The 24727-nt window shown below is 48.3% G+C and overlaps 2 protein-coding genes across 4 annotated transcripts in view; one reads left to right on the top strand and one right to left on the bottom strand.

Annotated features, from left to right (window-relative positions):
* EVC (EvC ciliary complex subunit 1) overlaps positions 1-13251 on the top strand; it is a 113340-nt gene extending 100089 nt beyond the window's left edge. For both annotated transcript variants that reach the window (XM_054484765.2, XM_054484764.2), the window contains exons 22-23: positions 7253-7443; positions 12753-13251. The gene's annotated coding sequence lies outside the window, so the exon portion shown is untranslated. The remainder of the gene's footprint in view (positions 1-7252; positions 7444-12752) is intronic.
* Positions 4356-24727, bottom strand: part of CRMP1 (collapsin response mediator protein 1) — a 74437-nt gene continuing 54065 nt past the window's right edge. For both annotated transcript variants that reach the window (XM_054484767.2, XM_054484770.2), the window contains exons 9-14: positions 23410-23566; positions 20670-20811; positions 19819-19989; positions 12723-12902; positions 8955-9120; positions 4356-5424 (exon numbers count right to left, since the gene is read on the bottom strand). In XM_054484767.2, the coding sequence (XP_054340742.1) occupies positions 5333-5424; positions 8955-9120; positions 12723-12902; positions 19819-19989; positions 20670-20811; positions 23410-23566 (908 nt within the window). In that variant the 3' untranslated portion in view covers positions 4356-5332. The remainder of the gene's footprint in view (positions 5425-8954; positions 9121-12722; positions 12903-19818; positions 19990-20669; positions 20812-23409; positions 23567-24727) is intronic.

Raw genomic sequence — 24727 nt, 5'->3', positions numbered from 1 at the left:
AGCATGGAGGCCACACTTCCTGCAGGGTGCTCCCAGTGCCTGCATGAGGCAGGGATGTGGAGGCCTCCTGAGCCCGCATGACAGGGCTCCTCCGGAGGACAGCCTGGGCTCCAGGACTTCTTGCTATACCTGCTGAGACGTAGAACTGTGCAGCACCAGTCTTGCCTCCCTCCCTCCTTTCTTCCCTCTCTTCACTCCCTTCCTCCCCTCCCTCCCTTCTTTCCTTACCCCCTCTGTCCTTTTCTCCCTCCCTCCTTTCCCTCGCTCCCTTCCCTCCCTCCCTTCCCTTCTCCCCTCTCCTCCCTCTCTCCCTCCATCATGGGGCTCTCAGCTGCGTCGCAATCTGTGGGCTCTGCCTCCTCTGGCTCTCTCCTCATTTCCCCTCACAGATATGTCCCCCAATACACATCTCACCCACATCTAATCCTGGCTCAGTGTCTGCGTCTCAGAGGACCTGGACCAAGGCACTTGCCGTCTCAGGCTTAGTGACCCTTCGACCTCCTGAGAACTCTGGGCCCAGGCAATCCTAGAGAACTGGCTCCTGTCCATGTTCTCCTTTCTCTGGAAACCACTTAGCTGCCTCCCTCATGCTCTGAGCAAAGGCAAGGCAGGTTGGGAGAAGGAATCAGTGAGACTGAGGCCTCAGCCTAAAGGTCACAGGGCCGCCTGGCCCGGGAGAAATCCCCTGCACCAGGCATTTGCCCACATGGCTACAGGTGAACGTTTGGATACGGAGTGTTCTTTTTTGCTATGAAACTGGAGTCATGGAAGTCCTGGTCGACATTCTTCCTTCCAAATACAATGGCCTGGATGGGGAGGGCGGTGGCTATAGAGGCTTCCTTCACCGTGTTGGGGCTCTTTGTCCATTGCAAGCTGGGACCCCAAGCTACCCCCGTGGTGTTGGGCTTCTGTCTGATAGGGAAAGACTTTGAAGTCCCCATCCAGACATAATGGATAGCCAGGCTGCCTGAGTGGTTTGATAGATCTCCCAGAAAATTCCCAGATGGGCCCTGGACGCACAGCCACGCCACAGCTTTCCTCCTCTTGGGAACAGGCTACCAGTGAGAGGCTTTACTCTGAAGCCAGGTGCACCAGGGCCCCTGTGTCTTTTCCTCTAAAATCTCTGCAGGTCTGCACTAAGAGAAAAATAGAAACTTCAACTTGCTAAGAGCCCCTTTTGCTTAGGAAACTTCTTTTCATGCTTTTTCACTTCATAAACGGACTTGATTGGAATGAACCTTTAGGCAAATGACATTGTCAATGGGCATCAAGGCCACACTCTGAAAGAGTAACACAGAGGAGGGTTACGCACTTATGTCAGAAGAGTAGCTCTGTTGAGTCTATAGGGATTTGGCCCCAGGCTAAGGGTAGCACCTTCTCTTGTCCACTGTGTATGATCAAGGTGGCCAAACCAACCCTAGGGGCTAGAACATGGTAGACCCTGCTGGTGACATCTGAAAATGGTTTGGCTTTACATAAATGAAGGAAAAGTATGTGTAAAGACCTTGCCCATTCTGTCTTACTTTTTAAGAGTCAATATGCAATCTGGAGGCAAAGATAGACAAACGAACTGATGTGGTTTGGCTCTGTCCCCACCCAAATCTCATCTTAAATTGTAGCTCCCATAATTCCGTGATGTGGGAGGGACCTGGTGGGAGATAATTGAATCATGGGGGCAGTTTCCCCCCATACTGTTCTTGTGGTAGTGAATAAGTCTCAAGAGGTCTGATGGTTTATAAGGGGAAACCATTTTCGCTTGGTTCTCATTCTCTCTCTTGCCTGCCATCACGTAAGACGCGCCTTCTGCCATGATTGTGAAGCCTCTCCAGCCACGTGGAACTGTGAGTCCATTAAATCTCTTTTTCTTTATAAATTACCCAGTCTTGGGTATGTCTTTATCAGCAGAGTGAGAACAGACTAATATACCAACAAATGCAGAGGGGCCAGAACCAGCCCTTCCTGGGACATCAGAGCCAACAGTCAAGTGGTCTGGATTCCAAACCCATTTACTTAATGTTGATAGGTTGAAATTGGCCATGGCAAGAGATTTATGTTGAAACTTAATACCCAATGTGGCAGTACTGAAAGGTGGGGCCTGTTAGAGGTGACTGGGTCATGAGGGCTCTCCCTTCATGAATGGATTAATTCATTCATAGATTAATGTATCAATGAGTCAATGGATTAATGGGTTATCATGGGAGTGGGACCAGCAGCTTTATAAGAAGAGGAAGCGAGACCTGAGCCAATACACTCAGCCCCCTCACCATGTGATGCCCTGCACTGCCTTAGGACTCTGCAGAATACCCACCAGCAAGAAAGCTCTCACCAAATGCACCACCACCACCCCAACCTTGGACTTCTCAGTCTCAAAGTCTGTAAGAAATGAATTCCTTTTCTTTATAAATTACCCCATCTCAGGTATTCAGTTACAGTGATGCAAAATGGACTCAGACAGAAAATTGGTACCAGAAGTGGGGCCCACAGAACTAGCAAACACTATAAACAAGGGCTTTCTACCCCACCCACCTTCACGCATTGTTCAACATTGATTTGGCAGCACACTTCTGGACCACTGAATCAGAAGGGTCCACATAGATATAATCACCTGACTTACAACAAAGGCCCCACTGCATCTTAATGGGGGAAAGAATAGTCTTTGCAATAAGTGGTGTTGGGTCAATGGGAGATCATATGGGAAATGGAGAATCTTCAGTCCTACCTTATATTGTACATAAAGATTATTGAGAGATGGCTCATAGACCTAAATGTGAAAGATAGAACTTCTAGAAAAACCTAGAAGACTACTGTGGTAGGCAGAGTAACACTTCCCGTTCCTGCCACCAAGATGACCACGTCCTAATCCCTGGGCCTGTGAGTATGTTACATGACATGGCTAGGAGAATTGGGTTGCAGATGAACGAATGAGAATAAATAGCCTTCCCCTAAAACTTTCTGAGAAACACTCTCTCCTCCCAAGATCTCAAGAGGTAAAAGGAAGTCACATGCCTTAAAAGGAGTGTTGCAGCTCAGTCTCCAAGAACTAAGGATTATCTGAGCTACCAGGTCTCCTGTCCCCTGTAACTGTACCTCTTGGAGGCACTGGGGAACCCAAAGTTCGACATGGGCTCCGGATTATGCTGGCTGGACAGTGGCTCCCATGACCTGGGAGTCAGGCAAGCACCCCATCAGAATCTGTCTTAGAGAAGATGCTAGGGCTGCTTCTGCTTCCACTTCCACCCCGACAGGACTGAGGAGGTGAGGCCCAGAGAACAGGCTGGATAACTTCATCCTGCCAACTTTACTCTTCTGTAAGTTTCCCTTTAATAGTCCAAATGGGCCAAAGCCGAACATCAAAAATCCTTACCATCCATTCTTGGTCTTTCCATCCAAAAATCCTTACCATCAATTCTTGGTCTTTCTCAGCAGTTAGTTAACCTCGTTTCAAGGAAGTCTATAACTGACCCTGAGCCAACACTTCTTTAAACCTTAACGAAGGTAGCCACACGAAGCTGAGGAGTGGGGGAGGAGGACGACACATGAAAAGCACTGAGTTGATGTGGGACCAGACCATCCAAAGCCATCTGCCTCAAATGACCTTGGAGCTCAGTCATTAGGAGCAAGGAGCTTTGGACTAGGGCCCAAAGTGCCTAGGTCCTGGATTCAAATCCTGGTTCCATCACTTCCTAAGTGTGTGATCCTAAACAAGTTATTGATCTCACTCTGACTCAGTTTCCTCATCTGTACAATGGGGATAATAATCCCTACCTCACAGAGCACCTGGCATATAGCAAGTGCTATACAGACATTAGCCCATGTATTTGTTGTCATTACCACCAACTTCATCACTATCACCACCACCACCACTATTGTCACCATCACCGTCACCACCATCATTACTGTCACCACCATCATTGTCATCACTATTACTAACAGCTAATGGAAGCAAGCAACTTTGCCTGATTTTTTTACCTCTCCTTTAGTGTATCTCTAGCTCATGGAAACGGAGGGAAGGAATGTGAAGTTTAGGAGACTGGAGTTTGCAGTCTGAGGCTGATCCATACAATACAAGAAGAAAGAGAGCCAGGAAAGACCAAAGAGGACGGAATCAATGCAAGATTTGAGCCTATTTTGTGGAAGCCCGCCCATCAGCCGTCTTCCGTCTCTTCTCCTTGGGTCTCAGGAACTCCTTCAGAAGTCATGAACTGAATCTCTCCTCCCACCCCCACATCCACCAGTCTCTACCAAGAGTGAGTCCTCAGGAAGCAGCCACCACCATTCGTTATCACGTGGGGGGACTGCCAAGCATCCATAGCCAATCCAGACACCACCACTGAAATGAAAGTTCCCCAGTCAGGTCAGTGGGCAGTTCATTTTCTTTATTTTTTCACAAGCTTTGAATTCAGAAATAAGAGCCACAACAAGTTGGTTGTTAAGTAAAAATGGGAGTGATTACAAAGGAAAACTTTGTACAAAACTTTAAAAATCTGACTGCCCCGTCAACTGCCTCGGAGGGACCAGGACTCAGGCCACCCAGGGGCAGCCATCACCCCCCCATCGGCAGCCCCAAATGGGGATGGGGAGACCTCTTTCTGAGTGTGAACCTGGCTCGGCCTGAAGCCTAGAGCTGGCTTGAAGAACACACACAGACCAGAAGACAGCACGGTGAGTTACAAGTGCCACGGAGACCAGGGTTTCTGACACAGGATGTGGAGGATGCTTCTCTGCAACCTAGTGCAAGGCTTCCCCTGCCATTCTGAGAATTCACGGATCTCACAGGTGGAGGTGGGGTGAGCTTCTTTCTAGTGTGGACCAGAGGTGGGGGCAATGAGTAAACATCTTCACTGTAAGAGTTTTGGGACTGCCCCTCAGGGCTTGAGGTCTCGGCATCGTGTCTCAGTCAGTCCTTGGCGATGTCCCCTCAGACGCACTCACAGACTTGCATACGTAATTTAGTAACATGCATCAACTATCCTAGAACATCTACAGGGTGCAAAGGAACCACCACTCAGAGAATCATGGAGCCAGTGGAGTTAGAAGTGGAAGGGACAGAACAAGACAATGCTAAAACCTGTGGTTCACTAGGAAGGGGGAATGAAAACACCATGCTCCGAGGTGGATTCAGCATGAACACAACTGTGGGGCAAGGAATTTCCAAGCAAACACACCACACTAGTACCACTTCTTCCTAAACAGAAAAGGGAAAGAGCATCCTTCGACTTCCCCCTCCCTCCATCAGCACCAACTAAAACTGTGGGTTTCAAAAACACTGACAGGAAAAGGGATGGACATGATTCCCAGAATCCTTCAGGCTAGCTCCTCCGCGCATCCGCGTTCAACCAAGGCTGGTGATGTTGGAGCGGCCACCAGGGGGCGCCACGATGCGGTGGCCGGTGCGCCTGGGATTGTTGTCATCTATCTGGGCACCTGAAAGAGAGCGCCAATCGCTGCTGGATGGGATCTGTTAACGTCAGTTCCACGCTGCTCCTGGAGGCCATGTACTCTGCCATGCCCCCCACCTTAGCAGAAGTCGTGACCCCGCCCCGTCTTCAGGTGTTCTCCACTGGACCCACCTTCATTCAGGGCTCAGTCCAGGACCAGCCATGGGAAACCTCCCTGGCCTCCACAGAGTCCACTGCTCCCTCTTCTGTGCCCCTCAGTCCCTGGGCTCTCCCTCCTTCAGCCCTGACCACCTTGTGGTGTTCTTGTCCAAGTGCCCAGTAAAATCTGACATTCCTGAGACAGGTGATCAAACACTTACTGAGTGCCTACTGTGTGCAGGCACACATTTGGTGCTTTAACATGTTACTGCATTTAGGGCATACAATCATACTATGAAGGGGGTGTTTGTACTCCCAAATTACGGGTGAGCAATTTGAGGTTCACGCCACGTGTCTTGCAGGACACAAGTGTTGGGTGGGGAAGCCAGGATTGAAGCCCAAACTAGTTGGTTTTCAAAGCCCATGCTCTTAGGCACAGTGTCCCACACTCCAAAGGTATTTCACATATTCTGTGTGTACACATTTGTATATGCATGTGCATATGTGTGTGCACATGCATGTGAACTACACAAGCTGGATTTACTTCCCTCATTGGCAATAGGTGGATCTGAAGGGGGGTGTGGTGTGCAGAGGTTCTTAATTTTAATCTTTCAGAACCAACCATCCATTCTAATTTTACGTATTCTCTTGCATAAAGATGTAAAATTCTAGCAGCAAACCCAGTGCCTGGAGCTCAACAAATATTTATTAAATGAGTAAATCATGAAGGGTGGATAATGCTGAAAGGTGGGAAGTATAGAGTCCTTATCAGGGAGGGGAAGTTGAGCTGGCAGAACTGAGGAAAAGCAAAAAAAGAGAAAGCAAATAAGCTGTAAGTCTGCCTTTCTTCATGGTCTAGAACACAGCCTTCCGGCACAAATAACTCACAATCTTCCTGCACTCATCACCAGACCCTCGGCTAATAGAAAAATGTAAGTTAGCTCACTGCAACGACAGCATTATCAGTACTGCACAAAGCCCTCTTCAGCACACAGCACAAGCACCATCCTATACAATCTCCAGCAAGCCTTTGTTTCCTTGCAGTCAGCTCCTTTCTTGCTGACCTACCCACTGCACCCTTTCATACTTTTTCTAATAAATCTGACGTTCTTTACCTACAACTGTCTTGGTGAATTCTTTTTACTAGCTGCAGAACACTGGCCCCAGATAGTTGCCACCTGCAACAGGAAGGAGACTCAAGTTTTAGTGCTAATCATGCCTTGAATTTGGACGATTTGGAGTAAGACACCACCTCACTCCCTTGGCCTCGTTTCCTTTTCTACACAATAAGAACAGTAGACTAGATGAGCCCCTTCCAACTCCAACATTATATGATTTGTCTATGTAAGGCACTAAGAATTTGGTTCAGAGTAGTGACTTTTCTTTTCTCCCATTGTTTCACTGGTAGACAATATGTCTTCTTGCAATACAAGACTCCCCTAAAGGCCTGGAATCAGGCCTAGCACTTAGTAACTTTTTCCTTACAACCATCTGTACCTTGCTGGTTGCATGTCTGTACTTTACTTTGAAAATACCTGCTGGAAAAAAGGACACTAATAGAGTTTGGACTTTTGTCCCCCAAAACTTCGTGTTGAAATTTGATCCCAAAGTTGGAGGTGGGGCCTAATGGGAGGTGTTTGGGTCATGAAGGACAGATCACTCATGAATGGCTTGGTGTCAGCCTCACAGTAATGAGTAAATTCTTGCTCTATTAGTTCTCAGAAGAACTGCTTGTTAAAGAGCCTAGCACCTCTGCCTTCTTCCTCTGTCTTCGTCTGTTGCCATGTGATCTCTGCACACGCTAGCTCTCCTTCGCCTTCTGCCATGCTGGAAGTAGCCTGAGGCCCTCACCAGAAGCAGATGCTGGCACCATGCTGCTTGTACAGCCTGCAGAGCCGTGAGCCAGGTAAACCTCTTTTCTTTAATTACCCAGCCTCAGGTAATCCTTTATAGCAATGTAAATGGACGAAAACAGACACTAACTCATGGTACAGCTCTATAATGTAACATATGCAGATATTAAAAAGGGCATCTGTGAGGTTGTTACTGATGTTGGAAAGCATCTATGCTGTTGGTACCAAATGAATTCACCTATCAACCTGCCATGAGGCTGGCTGACAGCAGTGGTGCTGTGGGCCTCAGGAGGACTAAGAGTGAAACTGAGAGAACAAGGGTGGGGAGGGGCCCTTCCAGGAGGCTTTTAACTTCATTGTTATTCTTGTTCGAGGAACAATGGGGAGGAGGATTTTCTGTCCATGTTTAATTGCAGTTGTGCAATGTTTAATTGCATAACTCCAGAACAGTGGTCCAGTTTGCAAACTCCTTGAGAGCTTGTGTCTTGTTACACCCAGACAGCTTTTCCCAGGATTGAAGCCAATCCCTGTTTTGCTGATTGAGCATCACATGACTATTAGCATTCTATTTAGGGTCCATTTTGTGCAAAAAATATGAAACACTGGAAGCTCTTCCATGAAAGTCTTATGGAGAATAAGATGAATGGGAAGGCCTCCCTGATTCATGCCCCCTCTGCATAATCACTGAATCAGACACTTCCTGAATGGATAAGAGGTTCTGCCACCACACAATCTAAACTGATACCCTAGATGTTGCCTCTTAGCTTGCAAAGCCTAAAGTATTTACTATCTGGCCCTCTAAGAAAAAAAATCACCATATTCTTAGCACCTAGCACGGTGTGGAACCCATGCAACGCCTCAAAGAGTTTGCAGGACAAAATTCCAATTCAACTTTCTCAACGTGTGCCTGCCTGCCCTCATGTGGCCATCTACCGAAATCGCAGATACACCGCCCTGAAACCTTAAGAAAGTTAGGAGGGATCAAGTCAATATCTAATTTTGCTCCCACACATTTGTTGAGCACCAAGTCCTGGTATTTTGACACTGGATTTCTTGGGGCTTCCGTTTCCTCTTTAAATAAATAGGGTATAATGTTACTTTATGGAGTAGTGAGGATAAAATAAAATCCTGGGTTATGAAAGTGCTTAGTACACTGCAGTGGGTGAACAGGCTAAAGACGTGTGCAGAGCACATGCCCTGCAAATGGCAGCTACTCCTATCTCTTGTTCATCCCCACCACTCCATGTTTACTTTCATGAGGAAGAGTGTGAAAGTGTCCCCAAATGTGTGTAAGGAAGAGCACTGGGACAATTTTGGTACCTCTCTTTGTAAACCCAGGTAAGGTACCACCATGTTGCCCCCCTAACATGGACCCCCCTCTGCTTGGTGACCATGCCAGCCCACTCTGCCCCACCAGTGAGAACAGGCTCGGGTGGGGCACACTCCCTTCCCTGCTTCTTCACCTAGTGTCCAAGGCCACGTGTCCATTTCCTCAGAAGCAGCAGGAAGAACTCGGCCTGAACTGCTGCAGGTGTGGGGAGCCTGGGCCACCACTCCTTCCTACCTGATAAGCTGAAGTTGGACTGGTGGAGGTTTCTGATGGGTGGGGGCTGGTGTTTAGAAGGCGAAGATTTGGCTGAAGGAGCAGGAGTTGCATATTTGGGTGTAGCTGGTACCTCGTACACAGGACCGTCATACATGCCCCTGGAAACCCCTTGCAATCCAAAAACCTAAACAGAGGAAGGGAGAGCGTGATTGATCGACACTGTGCACGTGTGCCCTTCTGGGCAACAAAGTAGAGCCCTGCGGGCAAAAGAGAAACCTGAGGTCATTTCAAATGTGCATGCACACACACACATAACACGCACACATATGTGCACATCACACACATGTACCCGCACACATACACAACACACACATGACATGCATATCACACACATGCACCCACACACACACAACACGCACACATGACGTGCATATCACACATGCACCCACACACATGCACACGTGCACATCACACATGCACCCACGCACATAAACACGCACACATGACGTGCACATCACACACATGCACCTGCACACATACACAACACACGTGCATATCACACACATGCACCCACACAGCACACACACAACACGCACACATATGTGCACATCACACACATGCACCCGCACACATACACAACACACACACATGACGTGCATATCACACACATGCACCCACATACACAACACGCACACATGACGTGCATATCACACATCCACCCACACACACACACGACGTGCACATCACACACATGCACCCACATACATACAAAACATGCACACACGACAGGTGCACATCACACACATGCACCCGCACACACGTGCACATCACACACATGCACCCGCACACACGTGCACATCACACACATGCACCCACGACGTGCATATCACACATGCACCCACACACACAACACGCACACACGATAGGTGCACATCGCACACATGCACCCGCACACATACACAACACGCACACATGATGTGCACATTTCACACAGGCATTCATACACACAAGCATACATACACACACATCTACATACCCACATGCATACACATACATAGATGCACACACCACACACATGCACTCACATACATGCATATATACATGCACATGCAGTAAACATGCCTACACAGTAGCATACACAAGTGAACACGCATACACTCACATATGTATACACATGCATACATGCCCACATACACACTCATACAGATATACACACCCGTATATACACTTACACACACATATACTCATACACATACACACAAAGCTTCATGCAGGAGAACCCCAAATCCCTTCCAAGAAGAAATCACTTTCCCTGACACTGCCACCTACCCACCCCCAGAAAGGACCCCTGAGTCCCAGACAGGCAGCAGCAAAGGGCCCATCTTCATGTATGTTCTTGCAGAAGTCAGTGGCGAGGCAAAGATTCGGGGGGCAGGTAGTTTGTTGGGAGATGTTTCCAGGAAGGGGGAAGGAGTGGGGAGGGAGAGAACAATACAGAGGGACAAGAAGCGGGCCAGGTCTGGGGACGCTGTGGGGAGCACACCTCCGCACCGGCCTGTAGGAGGATGGGGAAGGAGGGCAATGGAGCCACAGCCCCAGCCCCATTGGGAAAGGGTTGTAGGGGTGGAGATCTTGAAAGCAGCAGGGCTTCCAGGCAGGAGGCTGTCAGCCTGCTGGGAACTGCCAACAGCAGCCCAGGTGACCTCAGGGGTGGCCAAGGTTGGGAGGGCACCTGCTTCAGACACTGGAGAACAGCATGTGTTCAGGGACCTGTACAGGGTCCCAACATGGGGCTTCATCCTCTACAGCAGGTTACAGTGCCCTGACCTCAGTCCTGGCTCCCTCCTCCTCTGCAGCAGGTGATAGCACACTGATCCCCAACTCTGGGCTCCTGCCTCTCCATAGGAGGAAGCCTCAATTTTAGCACTAAGTTCAAAGACCCAGCACCTGCACATCATGTCGACGGCCTTGCCCTCTGTCCCTGGAGCCCTGCTCCTTGACTCCCTGGGCCTCACTGTATCCTGTCCACTCTTCTTTGTGGCTTTTGCACTGCTTCCTGGGTGAGGCCATTCATCACTCCCTGAAGCTCAGAGGCAGGCTCTGGTGCAGGTCTCTCCCTCACCTGGTCTAGCTCCTGCAGGCATGAAGGAATCGCTGTGCAATGGGACCCCCGATCCTATTGCTCCTGCAGGCATGAAGGAATCCCTGTGCAATGGGACCCCTGATCCTATTGCTCCTGCAGGCATGAAGGAATCGCTGTGCAATGGGACCCCCGATCCTATTGCTCCTGCAGGCATGAAGGAATCGCTGTGCAATGGGACCCCCGATCCTATTGCTCCTGCAGGCATGAAGGAATCCCTGTGCAATGGGACCCCCGATCCTATTGCTCCTGCAAACTGCTGTCTTGGCATTTGGGGTCAGATATCTGCCCTCACGGAAGCTGAATGTTAACGGCAGGCCTCATGTTGAGACCAAGAAGAAAATGAAGCCAGCCAAGGGGTGTTTCTGCCTCTTCAGTGGGTGTCCCAGCCAGGGATTTCCATGAGTCCCCTGTCCTCACATGGCCTGCTGCCTATGCCTGGCCTTGTCTCGGATCTGACTTGTTTCCACCCCATCCCTTGTTTCCCCATCCACTGCGACGCATCTGTGCGACTTGGTGTCTTTGACCTGGTGCTACACCTTATAGAAGCTGGGGAGGGACCAAAACCAGACGCAGAGCCTCCTAGTCGGGGCTGCAGCCTGGCAATGCAGGAAGGTCTCTGGAATTGGTGCCACTTATGAAGCATACAAAGAGCAGAGCCACACAGGTACACACATGCCCACACACACACACACAGCTCACCACATGCTCGCATACACACACGCACACACACACAGTCCAACACATGCACCCACATCCCCATATGCACGCATACACACACGCACACGCACAGTCCAACACATGCACACACATCCCCATATGCACGCATACACACGTGCATGCATGTACACATGCACACATAACACACATACACAGACATACACGCGCACGTGTGCACACACACACACACATGAAGCTGGCCTTTCTGGCAAACATCAGCTGTCTCATGGGGAAAGCAGCTGCCACGGGGATGGGAGGGCCTGGCTAGGGAAGATGTTGGCCATGGGTGGGAGTCTCTCTCAGCTGTGAGAAAGTTCCCTCCTCTGAGTTGCTCTAAAGTTAGGAATAGAGCCCGCTCCTTCCCTTTGACAGATGTCCTGAGGTCAGTGCTAAGGTTGTTCAAGGAAAACAAGGAAAGACAGGGCAGAAACGTCAAGGGAGGAAGGAAAGGAAGAAAGGGCGGATCTGAAGGGAGCCCTGCCTGCAAGACGCCAGGGGTAATGCCTTGCTCCAAAGGGCCAGACCCGAGGGTTTCTGGGCCATGACTCTGGCTAAGCCCTTCATGGCTCTGGGCTGCAAAAGGAGGATCCCAGCACCTCCAGTGGGTGAGCAGGATTGCTTAAGATGACGCAGGACAGCACCCAGAGCAGCTTGGTAAGCGTCCCTCCCATGATCCACCCACCCTCACGGGTGCACACCCCTCTACAGTTTGCAAAGCCCTGGAACTTGCATGTCCTCATTTGAGGCTCACTCCTGTCCTCAGACAGGAGCCCAGGCCAGCGTCTCAACCCATTTAAGAGATAAGGAAAGGGAGTTTCCCAGGGCGATGACATTATTAACTCTGCACACATCAGATCTCGATTCCCCAGGAGACACTGTCGGCTCTGGTCCCATGGGTGGGCCCACTCCCCTGCAGACACACACACCTTATTCCTGATTTTGATGCGCTGGTACAGGTGCTCCGGGAACGGCTTGCGCGGAATGAAGCGGCCCATGCCTTTGTTGACGTTGATGTTTCCGTCTTCAAAGACGATCTTGCCCTGGCTGATGACCACTAGTGGGGAGCCGTGGCACTCCATACCCTCGAAGATGTTGTACTCCACCGCCTGCACCAACAGCCTCAGCGTTACTTCCCAGGGTTTGCTCTGCTCCAACCGAGCTGTTCATAACAGCGATTTTGCCTAACATTATATCATAAGCATGTTCCAATGTTTTTTTTTCTCTCTCTAAAAATACCTTTTATTGACTGTGTAATATTCCACTGTATGGTCCACAGTGTATATAACCAACAACTCACCATTGGGCATGTAGGCTGCTGGTGGCTTTCTATAATCAAATCAATATTGTTCTGGGGCATCACGAACAGGAAGGGGGTCCCCCTGGGGTTATGCAATGTGGCTGCTTTGACTATACTGAACATAAAAATAAATAAAATGTTCTTTATTTTATTTAAAACATCTCTTTAAATAAAATATTTTTTTTTCTCTAGGATAGGTTTCTAAAATCAAATTACTGGGTGAAAGAATATGAGCTGTTTTAAAGCACGTGTGCCATATTGCCAAATTATTTTCCCAAGGGTTCAGACCAATTGACACGATATCGGCACTTACCCGCCGCCCCCAGCACTGGGTAATGCCATTTTTTTCTTTCTCTGCTAATTTGAAAGACAAAATAACATTTCCTTTAAAACACACATTTGGCCGGGCACTGTGGCTCATGCCTGTAACCCCAACTACTTGGGAGGCTGAGGTATAACTGCTTGAATCTGGGAGGCGGAGGTTGCAGTGAGCCGATATCGTGCCACTGCACTCCAGCCTGGGGGACAGAGCGAGACTCTGTCTCCAGAAAAAAAACAAAACAAAACAAAAAACACACATTCTTTCCATTATTCCTAAAGTGAATGCTTGACAGTTGTGTGTCAACTGTCACCAACCGCTTTTTATTTATTATAAGTAGGTCACATACATGGTTGACAAAAATCAAATGGTAAAAAAGATACTTGATAGAAAGGTAAGTCTGTCTTCTACTTGAGTCTGAGACATAGGCCTTGAAAAGTTTCTTCTGTATCTCTAGGTATGTCCAAGGCATGAATAATTGTCTGACATATACACATCTCTACACAGACATTTCTCAGCTTAATTTTTCTTTACCTCAGCAATTGTTCCATATCAGCACACATACAAAATACTTTTACACTGCTACATTTCATCAGGAGGATGTACTACCATTTATATGCCCAGTTCCCAAGGATAAACAGTTGGGTCATTGCCATGCCTTTGCTAAAAACAATGCTGAAACAGACTTTACATCCACAATCTGCACACTTGAACGTGTTTCTAGATGTGGAGTTTGGGGCCAAAGAGTAAATGGATTTTCATCTTTGACAGATTTGCCCTCTGAAAAAGACAACACTAGTTTCCATTCCCAACAAAACTCTGTGAGCTTACCTGACAGCCTTTGGTAGACAGTATCTATGTATATTAAACTCCTGATCTCAGTTGCTGGCACAGGTGAAAAATACTATCCCTAGGTTGTTATTTGCATTTGTGACTGAGACTGGGTCTCTTTTTAAATCAACACATGCCATTTCTATATTTCTTACTGTGTCACTGTGTTTTGCACATTATTCTATTTCTCAGGGTCTTGGCATTCTTCTTACTGATTTCTAAAAGTACACACTCAATGTTAAAGAATTAATCCTTTGTTATGTGTGTTGCAAATACTTCCTCCCTCCCGGGTCCTCTGTCTCTGGAACTCATATGAAGTAATTGTTTTTGCCACACAGATTGTTTTGTATAATTTTTGTGTAGTCAATGGTCAAACAGACCATTCTTTACCATTTCTAAGTTTTGCGTCTTGCTTAGCAAGATCCTTTCCCCTTCAAAATTATCATTCTTTCAAAAAATGTGTGTTTTATTCTAATCCTTTCATAGCTTTATTTTATCTTAATCTTTGATCCATGGTTTGATTTGTTTGCTAGTAAATAGTAGGGCAGAGGTTAAGCCTCATGGGTCAGGTGTTCTAACACAAATAGGAAACTATCGTTTCCTAATTCTAATTGTCTCCTTTATTGTAAAGCAAATTCCCGTATGCAGTCAGTCTATTCCTTGGCTCTCTTTTTCTTGTACCCATGCCAAACTGTTTGGTTTATTGCAGCTTTATGACATGTTTTAATAACTGGGATGACTGACACCCCCGGGCCCAGTCTTCCCTTTTTTCAGAACTATTTCAGCTACTCTCACATTTCCCATCTGGGAACTCTGCTTTCCTAGCTAAATGATTAAATTTTCTGATGGGATCACACCAAATTTATAGATTAGATTAGAAAGAATTGATATGTTGACTATATTGAATCTTCTCAGTGTAAAGGTCCTTGAATTTATGTAAGTCTTTAGTTTTCTATTTTTTTGGTTTGTTTGTTTGTTTGTTTTGAGACAGGGTCTCAGTCTGCAGTGCAGTGGCACAATCATGGCTCACTATAGCCTCCAAGTCCTGGGCTCAAGCAATCCTCCTGCCTCAGCCTCCCAAGTAGCTAGGACTACAGGCATGCACCACCATGCCTAGTTAATTTTTTTTTTTTTTTGTAGTTGCAGGGTCTCACTATGTCACCCAGGTTGGTTTCAAACTCCTAGCCTCAAGTCCCCCTACCTGAGCCTCCCAAAGTGCTGGGTTTACAGGCATGAACCACCACGCCAGGCCAAGTCTTTAGTTTTTATTGCTATTACAGGATTTTGATTTCCATTCTGTTTTTCAAAGTGATTTTTGATTCTTCCATAGAAAAACTATCAATTCTTTATATTGGTTTGTAATCTGATGGTGTTTGATGATTTTTAGGTGCATTCTTGGGGGTTCCAGGCAATCAGGTCTCCTACACACAGCTGTTGACACTGTGCCAGCCTCGCAGGACCCAGGCAGACAGTGCGTTTCCAGTGTTAGCGTTTGCTAACCTAATTCTCCCTCACCCTAAAGTGGCTCCACTATGGAGTGATTCATAACTGTGCCGAGGGGCCACATGGATTATGAATGCGGAGGGGCGGTGCAAGGAACCAGTCACCCATCTCCCAGCTGAAACTGGCCAGTCCTTGGGGACCTGGGCTGCTGTCCCTACTCCTGGGTGAGGAACACGCTGTGCTGTGGTGAGAGTCTCAAGCTGCAGAGGTGTGAGGAGGCCCTGGTCATATCACAAATGCCACACCCTGCATTTCACAACAACACTGAATTTTAAACGTCAATTCCTTCATTTCTTAAAGGTAATATACAAACAATGTAAAAATTTAAACAACACAAAACACCATGATGAAAAAACCTCTTGCCATCCATGAGCCCCAGTTCCCTGGTCCCCTCCAGGGAGGACTGGTTTCTTTTATACCCTTTAAAAAGCAGCCAGTCAGCTGATGTGTGCATAAACTAAACGTGGTCCATCCCTACAAGGGGATATTATTCAGCCATCAAAGGAACATGGTACCCATCCATGATACAGCATGGATGATCCTCAAAAATATGATGCTAAGTAGAAGAAGCCAGACATAAAAGGCCACATACTGGATGATTTCATTTATATGAAATGTCCAGAATAGGCAAATCCATAGAAACAGAAAGCAGATTAGTGGTTGCTAGGGAATGCGGGAGGGAGAGGGGGACTGATTGTTCATGGGTACAGGGTTTCTTTTTTGGAGGTGATGAAAACATTCTGGAATTAGTGATGATTGTAAAACCTTCTCAATATACTAAAAGCCACTGAATTGTACACTTCAAAATGGTGACATTTATGGTATGTGAATTATATCTCGATAAGAAAGTTAAAAACATCCAGATAGTCTATGAAATACAAACACATATGCATACCCATGATGTGGCACTTTGATGTGAATGCTTTCCACTAAGACAGGAAAGAATAAAAGTTGTGTTTTATAGAAAAGTAGATCTAAAATCTAATCACGGTCAATATACAAGAAATGATCTCTTTTCATTGTTAAAAGTAATGTTTTTTTAAAACATATGAAAACAAAACTAACCTCTAACAGCATTTCTCAATCCATGTTCTGAAAAAATTGCCATTATGTGGATGGCATTGCTTTGGACAGAGAAAATGAAACAGACAAAATCCTTTGGTCAAACCACCTCACGGAATCCTCAACTGTCCTCTTGCTGCTATGAAAAGAATTCAAATCTTGCCTCACACAGAGAGGGGATGCTTCCCCGAGTTTAACCTGAAGACAGTTACCTCCCAGATGGGTAACCTTGGGTATATTACATATTGTTATGGGTTGAATCGTGCTCCCAAAAAAGACATGTTGAAGTTCTAACCCCCATTACCTCAGAATGTGACCTTATTTGGAAACAGAGATGTTGCAGGTGTAATTAGTTAAGATGAGGTCACATTGGGGTGTGGTAGGCCCAAAATCCAATGACTGGCATCCATAAAAGAAGACACAGCAGAGAAGGCCACGCAATGACAGAGGCAGAGATGTAAGGGATGCCTTACACGCCATGGAACCAAGTACTGCTGGGGACGTCAGACACTAAAAGAGTGGCCTGGAAGGGATCTGCCCCCAGAGCCTTCAGAGAGAGCATGGCCTGGCCAACACCTTGGTTTCAACTTCTACCCTCCAGAACTTTAAGAAACGAAATTTCTTTTGTTTAAACCACCCAGCCTGTGACACTTTATAACAGTGTCCAGGGGAAACTTAACACACGTGTCCTCTCTCTGTCCATTTTCTCATTTATTAATAACAATATACCTAACTTAGAAGATCCTGAGGATTAAATGAGATGATGCATGGAGAATGCTAAGCACGGAGTAACTACAAAACAGTATTTGGCTGGATTGTGATGATAATCACACAAAGAGTGCCCACTCCTGAGCACGGAAGCTGGTGTGGCCCCTGATTCCACATTGAAATAGTAAGACAGGCCGGGTGCGGTGGCTCACACCTGTAATCCGAGCACCTTGGGAGGCCGAGGTGGGCGGATCACGAGGTCAGGAGATCGAGACCACCCTGGCTAACATGGTGAAACCCTGTCTGTACTAAAAATACAAAACAAAATTAGCCAGGTGCGGTGGTGGGTGCCTGTAGTCCCAGCTACTTGGGAGGCTGAGGCAGGAGAATGGCGTGAACCCGGGAGGCGGAGCTTGCAGTGAGCCGAGATTGCGCCACTGCACTCCAGCCTGGGCGACAGAGCGAGACTCCATATCAACAACAACAACAAAAGGAATAGTAAGACAATCCCAGCTCAGTCTACTTCCTTCTGGGTCCTTGTCCGCTGACCTTTGACTGGCTGACACAGACATTCACATTCCTTTCTAGATGAGGATCACCTTGTGAAGCAAGGGGCAGCTCCCACAGCCAGATGCCTGTAGGAGTGCACACCCTCTGCTACGGTTGGAATGTCCCCTCAAAATTCAACTGGACATTTAATTGCCATTGCAATGGTATTAAGATGTGAGACCATTAAGAGCCGATTAGGTCATGAAGGCTCTGCCCTCATTAATGGTTAATGCTATTATCACAGGAATGAGTGAGTTATTGTGAGACTGGGCTTGTTATAAAAGCGAATTCAGCGTCCTCTTGATATTTCTTTCACACTTGTCCTGTCTTATCGTTCTGCCCTCTGCCCATGCAGAGGGCAGTTCTTATCCCTATGCCCATGGGATAACTCAGCAAGAAGGCTTTTGCCAGATGCGAGCATTTTAATATTGAAATTCCCAGCCTCCAGAACCATGAGCCAAATAAATTTGTTTTCTTTGTAAATTACCCAGTCTGTGGTATCTATTGCAGTAGCACAAAATGGACTAAGATGCCCTCTCACTGGCAAGACCCTCTCAGATGTTCTCCCATTGCCTCTCCTATGTGCACAGACCCCAAGCAGTGTGTACACACATGAAATAATTCATAATAATAAATAATAGAATTGCATGCCCTGCTGGACTGTACATGTGAGTGGCATAAACCTTTCTCCATGGGAAGATGATCTCAGGCACCCCGTTCCCTGGAGATGGGGGCCGTGGAAAGCAAGTAGTGTTACCAGGGAGCATTGTGTATTGTAAGAATGACCTGGATTGCTGAGCCGGACAAGGTCAGTGAGCAGCTACCGAGACCTCTGCTTCTGCAGACTATGTCTCTGGCAGCCAAAGGATACTCCAGGGCCATGGCCGTGAGCTGCCACAAGTGTTTCCTGTGGCTTTCTTATGAAACTTCCTTGTGCCTGGCATCCTGTCCCCCTACCTGTGGCCTCCTTCTCCAGTATGTGAGCCCAGGGGCTATGGGAACACCCACTGCAGCCCCATCACAGTGTGCACATGCACTACTTCTGGCCTGTGTGCCTGCACAGACTCCAGTGAGCCAGGGACCACTGTGGCCTCTTGGGTCTGTGCGTGTAACTGTTAATCCAGACCCAAGGCCACTGTTGGCCATGCAGGAGGGTGTTAAAGCAAGCCCTTCGGGGAGGCACAGGTGTCTTCTGCCATCTCTGCATGCACCCTTTCTATGCATGCATCTTTGGTAGGTTGCTGGATGAGCGGAGAAATCAAAGGCATATAAGATACAAAGCAAAGATGGCCCATAACTTTCGGCATGGAATGTGAAAAAGTGTGCACTTTAGGGCCAATCCTTTCTTGTCTATTAGCAGCCAGCCGCAAAACCGAGTGGGAGGTTTCCGATATACCAAATCAAACCCTTTCCAGCTTGATAATTAAATTGAAAACCTTAGACCTAATACTTTCCCTCTCTGAGCCCTGAAGCTTACACATTATAAGCAGTGTCAGATGGCTGGGAATGCATGCATCCATGGGCAGGAGCAGAGAGAGAGAGAGAGAGAGAGAAGGAGAAGCAGCTTAGCTGAGCCTGCTCAAATCCCTCCTCCCAATCTCTCCAACTGGAGGAGAAATGGGAATGACTGAGTCAGGCTAGATATCAGATCACATCCTAGTTGGAAAATTTATAAATCATTTTTAATCAGTCTTTAAAAATGATTAAAACGAAGAATCACTTATCTCAGCAGCACAAATAGGCCAGGACTTACCGACTTATGACTTTTGGCTGTTATGGTCTTCACCTTGTCAGGGTCCCAGATGACCACATCGGCGTCCGAGCCTACGGCAATCCGCCCTTTCCTTGGGTACAGGTTAAATATCTTGGCTGCATTGGTGCTGGTGACAGCGACAAACTGGTTCTCATCCATTTTGCCAGTAGCCTACAGGCAAGACCCACAGATGAGAAGAGCATCTCATAATGGGGCCAGGAGGAGAGGCAGCTGGGCACAAATGGAAGCCTGCCAGCTGCAGGCCTTGCAAGGCTTGGAATTCTCTCCTCTCCCAGCTAAAAACGTGCCATCATCAAGAACCCCAAAAGGCCCAGCCTCATCAGAGAGGACATTTAATTAACCGCACAGAGGTATGTTGACACAGGAGCCACTATGACATCTTGTCCATGTCACCAGGCCCCAATTTAACAGAAGATTAAAAACCTTTGGTTTCAGGTCAGTGATCAGAGTGAGACCCAGCTCTTCCTCTGCAACAGGAATTCTCTCTCTACCCACTCAACACCCCAACTCCTAACACGTGTGCACATGCATACACACAGCGTTACAGAGCCATTTTCACAGGAACTAAGATGTGGTTGAGAAACAAAACAAAACATTTTTCAATCTTAAGATATAAAGGACAAGGGTGACACCCGCGAATGCAGAGGCCTCTCCCAGACTTGAGCTACTTTCTCACAAGTTATGCGTTCCCTCCTGCGCCCTCCTAGTATATCTGCTTCCGCCTCCATGTAAGAAGGGAACTTTGAAGAACCCAGCGTGCATAATGCATCGGTTTTCACAGGGCAGGTAGGGTGTTTCTAGAATGCTCCTGAGAAGAGATCCAGCCTTACCACCGCCTTGTCCCAGACGACGGTCATCCGCTCCTCTATCCCGTTGACACCCTCGGGGATCAGGGTGAAGTTGTCCTTGCCCACCGCCTTCTGGGCAGTGCTGTAGGGACAGTGGCCGCTGCCTGTGACCTGCAAGTCCCCACTGGCAAGGACAAAACAAGGTAGAGTTCAGACCTTAGTTCATTTTGAAGGCAAACCCTGACTTCAAACAGGAACATGCAGCACAGCCAATCAATGAATGACTAGATCAGGAAGCCAGTGGGTAAGAGAGACTCTCCAGCGTGTGCCTGCACGTGTCACAAGTCAGGGATGCCCCATTTATATCACTGGCCTCATGCCTTGCACATTACAAAGCAAGTAATGTGTGCTGACATTTGTCTTCTTGACGTAAGGCAGTTGGCATAAGGGCTGGCCAGTGTGTTTGTGCTGTGCTTGCAGAACAAACACTATTCGTTGGTTACAGCAAAGTGGCACAAGTTCACTGGGATTTACCCTTTTGTCCCCTGGTGTTTTAAAAACAAATACTCTTCGATATATCAGACGCCCTGAGCTGAACACCTAAGACAATAAAATGAATGGACCAGGCTGAGTGTGGTGGCTCACGCCTGTAATCCCAGCACTTTGGGAGGCTGTGGCGGGTGGATCACCTGAAGTCAGGAGTTCGAGACCAGCCTGACCAACATGGCAAAACCTTGTCTCTACTAAAAAAAAAAAAAAAAAAAAAAAAAAAAAAAAAATTAGCCAGGTGTGGTGGTGGGCGCTTGTAATCCGAGCTACTCAGGAGGCTAAGGCAAGAGAATTGCTTGAACCCGGGAGGTGGAGGTTGCAGTGAACCGAGATTGCACCATTGCACTCCAGCCTGGGCGACAAGAGCAAAACGCAGTCTCAAAAAATAAAATAAAATAAAATAAAATAAAAAATGAATGGACCATTATTAGTGGTTCTAAACTCAAGGTGAGGACAGTGAGGCTGTCCTCCAATCCAGAGGCCCAGGAAATGTTAGCAATTACCTAGATGCAGAGGAGTATATTTAGAAGTTTTCTTCACTTATTTATTCAACAAAATTGTGTGGCATGCTTCCTATGTGCCTGGTACAATTTAAGGAATGGGGAGTGCATCTCAGAACAGAAAGAGAGAGCTTCTGCATGTGTCAGCTATATTGAGGGATGGGGGAGTCTGGCAATAAGCAGAGGTGAATGGGGCACATGGGCACTATCAGAGTGAGTGTCAGGGATTCTACCAAAGCAGGTGGGGATGAGGCATGCTGGGGACAGGCTGGGGATGCCGTTTCCAGGAGGATAATCAGAAAATTACGTCACTGAGAAGGAGCCTTCTAGCAAAGATCTGAAGGAAGTCGCAGAGCAAACCATGTGGCATCTGAGAAAGAGGGAACTAGCCAGGGGTTCCCATGAGTGTAAAGGCCCCGAGGCAGGGTCCTGCCTGGGGTTCAGGGTCAGCATGAAGCTGGGACTGGACTGAGACAGCCAAGGGCAGAGGAGGTCCAGGGAGGGAGGTTGGTCAGGGCATGTGCACCGGATTGAGTTTTGCCTTGTTGGATGTTGTGGGGACGTGGGTTTCACTGGCAGAGGACTTACTGGTTCCGAGCAGAGGGGTGTTTGATCTAAACTAGGTTCTAAATGTCTGAGCGCAGACTGTGATGGATAGGGTGGGGTGGGCCTATGTGGAAATAGAAAGGCTTGGTAGGAAGCCAGGGATGACGGTGGCCTGAGCCAGGATGGCCACAGCAGACAGGTGAGGCGTTGTCAGACTCCAGGGCCTCTGGTCCGTGTTCCTGACATTTCCTGAGATGGGCAAGACTGTGGGGGTAGCAGCTTTATGGGGGAAGATCTGCAGTTCTTTGTAAACGTGAGCTGCCCACCAGACGTCGGACTTCAGATGTTGAGTAAGCCCTTGGCTATGCTAGTCAAGGGTTTCTGTATCATCAGGGGGACAGTGATTTCCACGTGGGCGCACACCACTGCCCCCTCCTCCAAGGTTCCTTCTGCCAAGAAGCCTCATCTTATCCTCCCCTATTGGGCAAACTCCTACTCATCCCCAAGCCTTAGTCTTGATGCCACCTCCTCCAGAAAGCCTTCTGCAAGCCTCCCGGTGGGCTCTGAGCATGCATCTCTGCTTACAGAGCGGCCTGGACGCTTAGCCTCACTGTGTGGCCTTGCTATTGCTAAGTGCTGTTACCTCATGGTGGCTAAAAGAAGGGAAGGGACTGAGGTGCTGGGCTCCACAGTGTGCGTGCACCACAGCAGGTGTGCTGCAGGCAGCAGCGGCCACTTCTGGAGCCCTCGGTTCCAGGTCCTTTTCCTGCACTGTCTCATAGGCAGCTCTGCCACAGGTACTGTCTGCTTCCACTTTGAGTAAAATGAGGGAGACAGAGAGATGTTACGGGTGACGTGCCAGGTCCAGGGTGACATAGCCTTGTCTCCATCCGTAATCCTGGTGCTTCCTGATACACCATGGTGCCTGCCACAGAGCAGGTGCTTAACAGTAGGTTGGCTCAATAGGAGGTGGTCAATAGATGTGAATGGAACAGTCACTGGATGCCATAGATCTTCAGGTCCCTGAAGGCCTGTTGTAAGCCATACGGGCACTGTCCTTTCAGAGCACGGGGCAGAGCCTCCTCTACAATCATGAGTCCAAACCAGCCTGCGGATTCCCACCATTAACTCTCTGCCTCCAAAGGCCCCAGCTGCCTCCCCCAGCCCCACATTCTCACAGGTCTCACCAGGCCAGTAGGGAGGTCAAGTAGTCGGGCGTGGTAGGGTCCGGGCTCAGGGGAGGGGAGGTCACAAATGCCGCAGCCTTGGCCCAGTTCTTGCTCCAGTAATGGGTGCCATCGGTCCCCAGGCTGGCAGCAATGGGCTCACCAAAAACTAGGGGCCCTTAGGAGGGGCAAACACAAACAAGCCTGGTTAAAAGCAAATACTCTCTTGAGGCAGATGTCAAAGGCACAAAATTGGAAGACTGTGGAGGGAGAGCGGGGCTGGCTGAAGGCCAGAACACTGGCCACCATTCTTGCAGGCATCACCGCCTGCACCACAGGGACCTTGGGTGTCCAGGCCCAGCTCCACCACATTGTCAGCACCCCACCACGCGCTCCTTGGAGCGTACGGCAGCTGACTCACCCAGCAACCTTGTGGATACGGCTGTTGCTTTTAGGATTTGGACATTATTATGTCCTTTTATAGATTTGTAAGCCAAGCCACGGAGACACGATTTGCTCTTCTCAGTTTGGGTTCTGCCAGAAGCAGATCTTAGGAATCTAGTTCAAGAGTCTTATTTGGGAGGTGATTCCAGGAAACACTGGCTGGGGATTGAGGAAGTGACATAAGGCAGGGAAAGCAGCCAATAAAGGGAGATTCCTCATCGAGGCACAGCTGAGGGCCCTGGCACTCAGTCCTGCTCGGGAACACGCCTCAGGGTCGTCCCACCCCAGGGGAAAGGGAGTTGGATGTGTTTCTATCAGCCCAGTGCCGGAGGGCGGCTTCCCGAGCACTAACTTCCCAGAAGTTACTGCCTGTCTTTCAAGGAGTGGGCCAGGTGGGCTTCTTCCAGAAAAGCCTGCAGGCAGAGGCTCGGGCTCCCCAGGAAAGATCTTTGCATTAGAGACCAAGGGCAAGAGATGTGGCCCGAGAGACCCTGCTGCCCTCACCCGAGGCCACCTGCTGCCCAGCAGGAGAGGCAGCTGCAAGCTCTGCCCGGCTTTAGGGCAGCCCATCAAGCAGCGCTCTCTGCAGTGAGAGGGGTGCCCTGCATCACAGCTGCCCAACCAGCAACCACTGGCCACATGTGGCCCTTAAGCTGGTGTGGCTGGTGCCACTGAGGAACTAACTTGTTCATTTTACTTAACATTACTTAATTTAAATTTAAATAGCCACATGTGGCTAATGGCTACCTTATGGCTTCCTATAGCTCCAGAACCTGCCTGCTTACCCCTTCCCGGCTGGTACCACTTCCAGATTTCTGTAACGTCTCTGAGCCGCCGTTTCCTTATCTTCAAAATGGAGCTAGTTTCAGGCAAGCTGTGCTGTTCTAGCCTCTAC

Source organism: Pongo pygmaeus, chromosome 3, assembly GCF_028885625.2.
Source record: "Pongo pygmaeus isolate AG05252 chromosome 3, NHGRI_mPonPyg2-v2.0_pri, whole genome shotgun sequence".
Classification (NCBI taxonomy): domain Eukaryota; kingdom Metazoa; phylum Chordata; class Mammalia; order Primates; family Hominidae; genus Pongo; species Pongo pygmaeus.
This window is presented reverse-complemented; position numbering and strand designations above follow the sequence as displayed.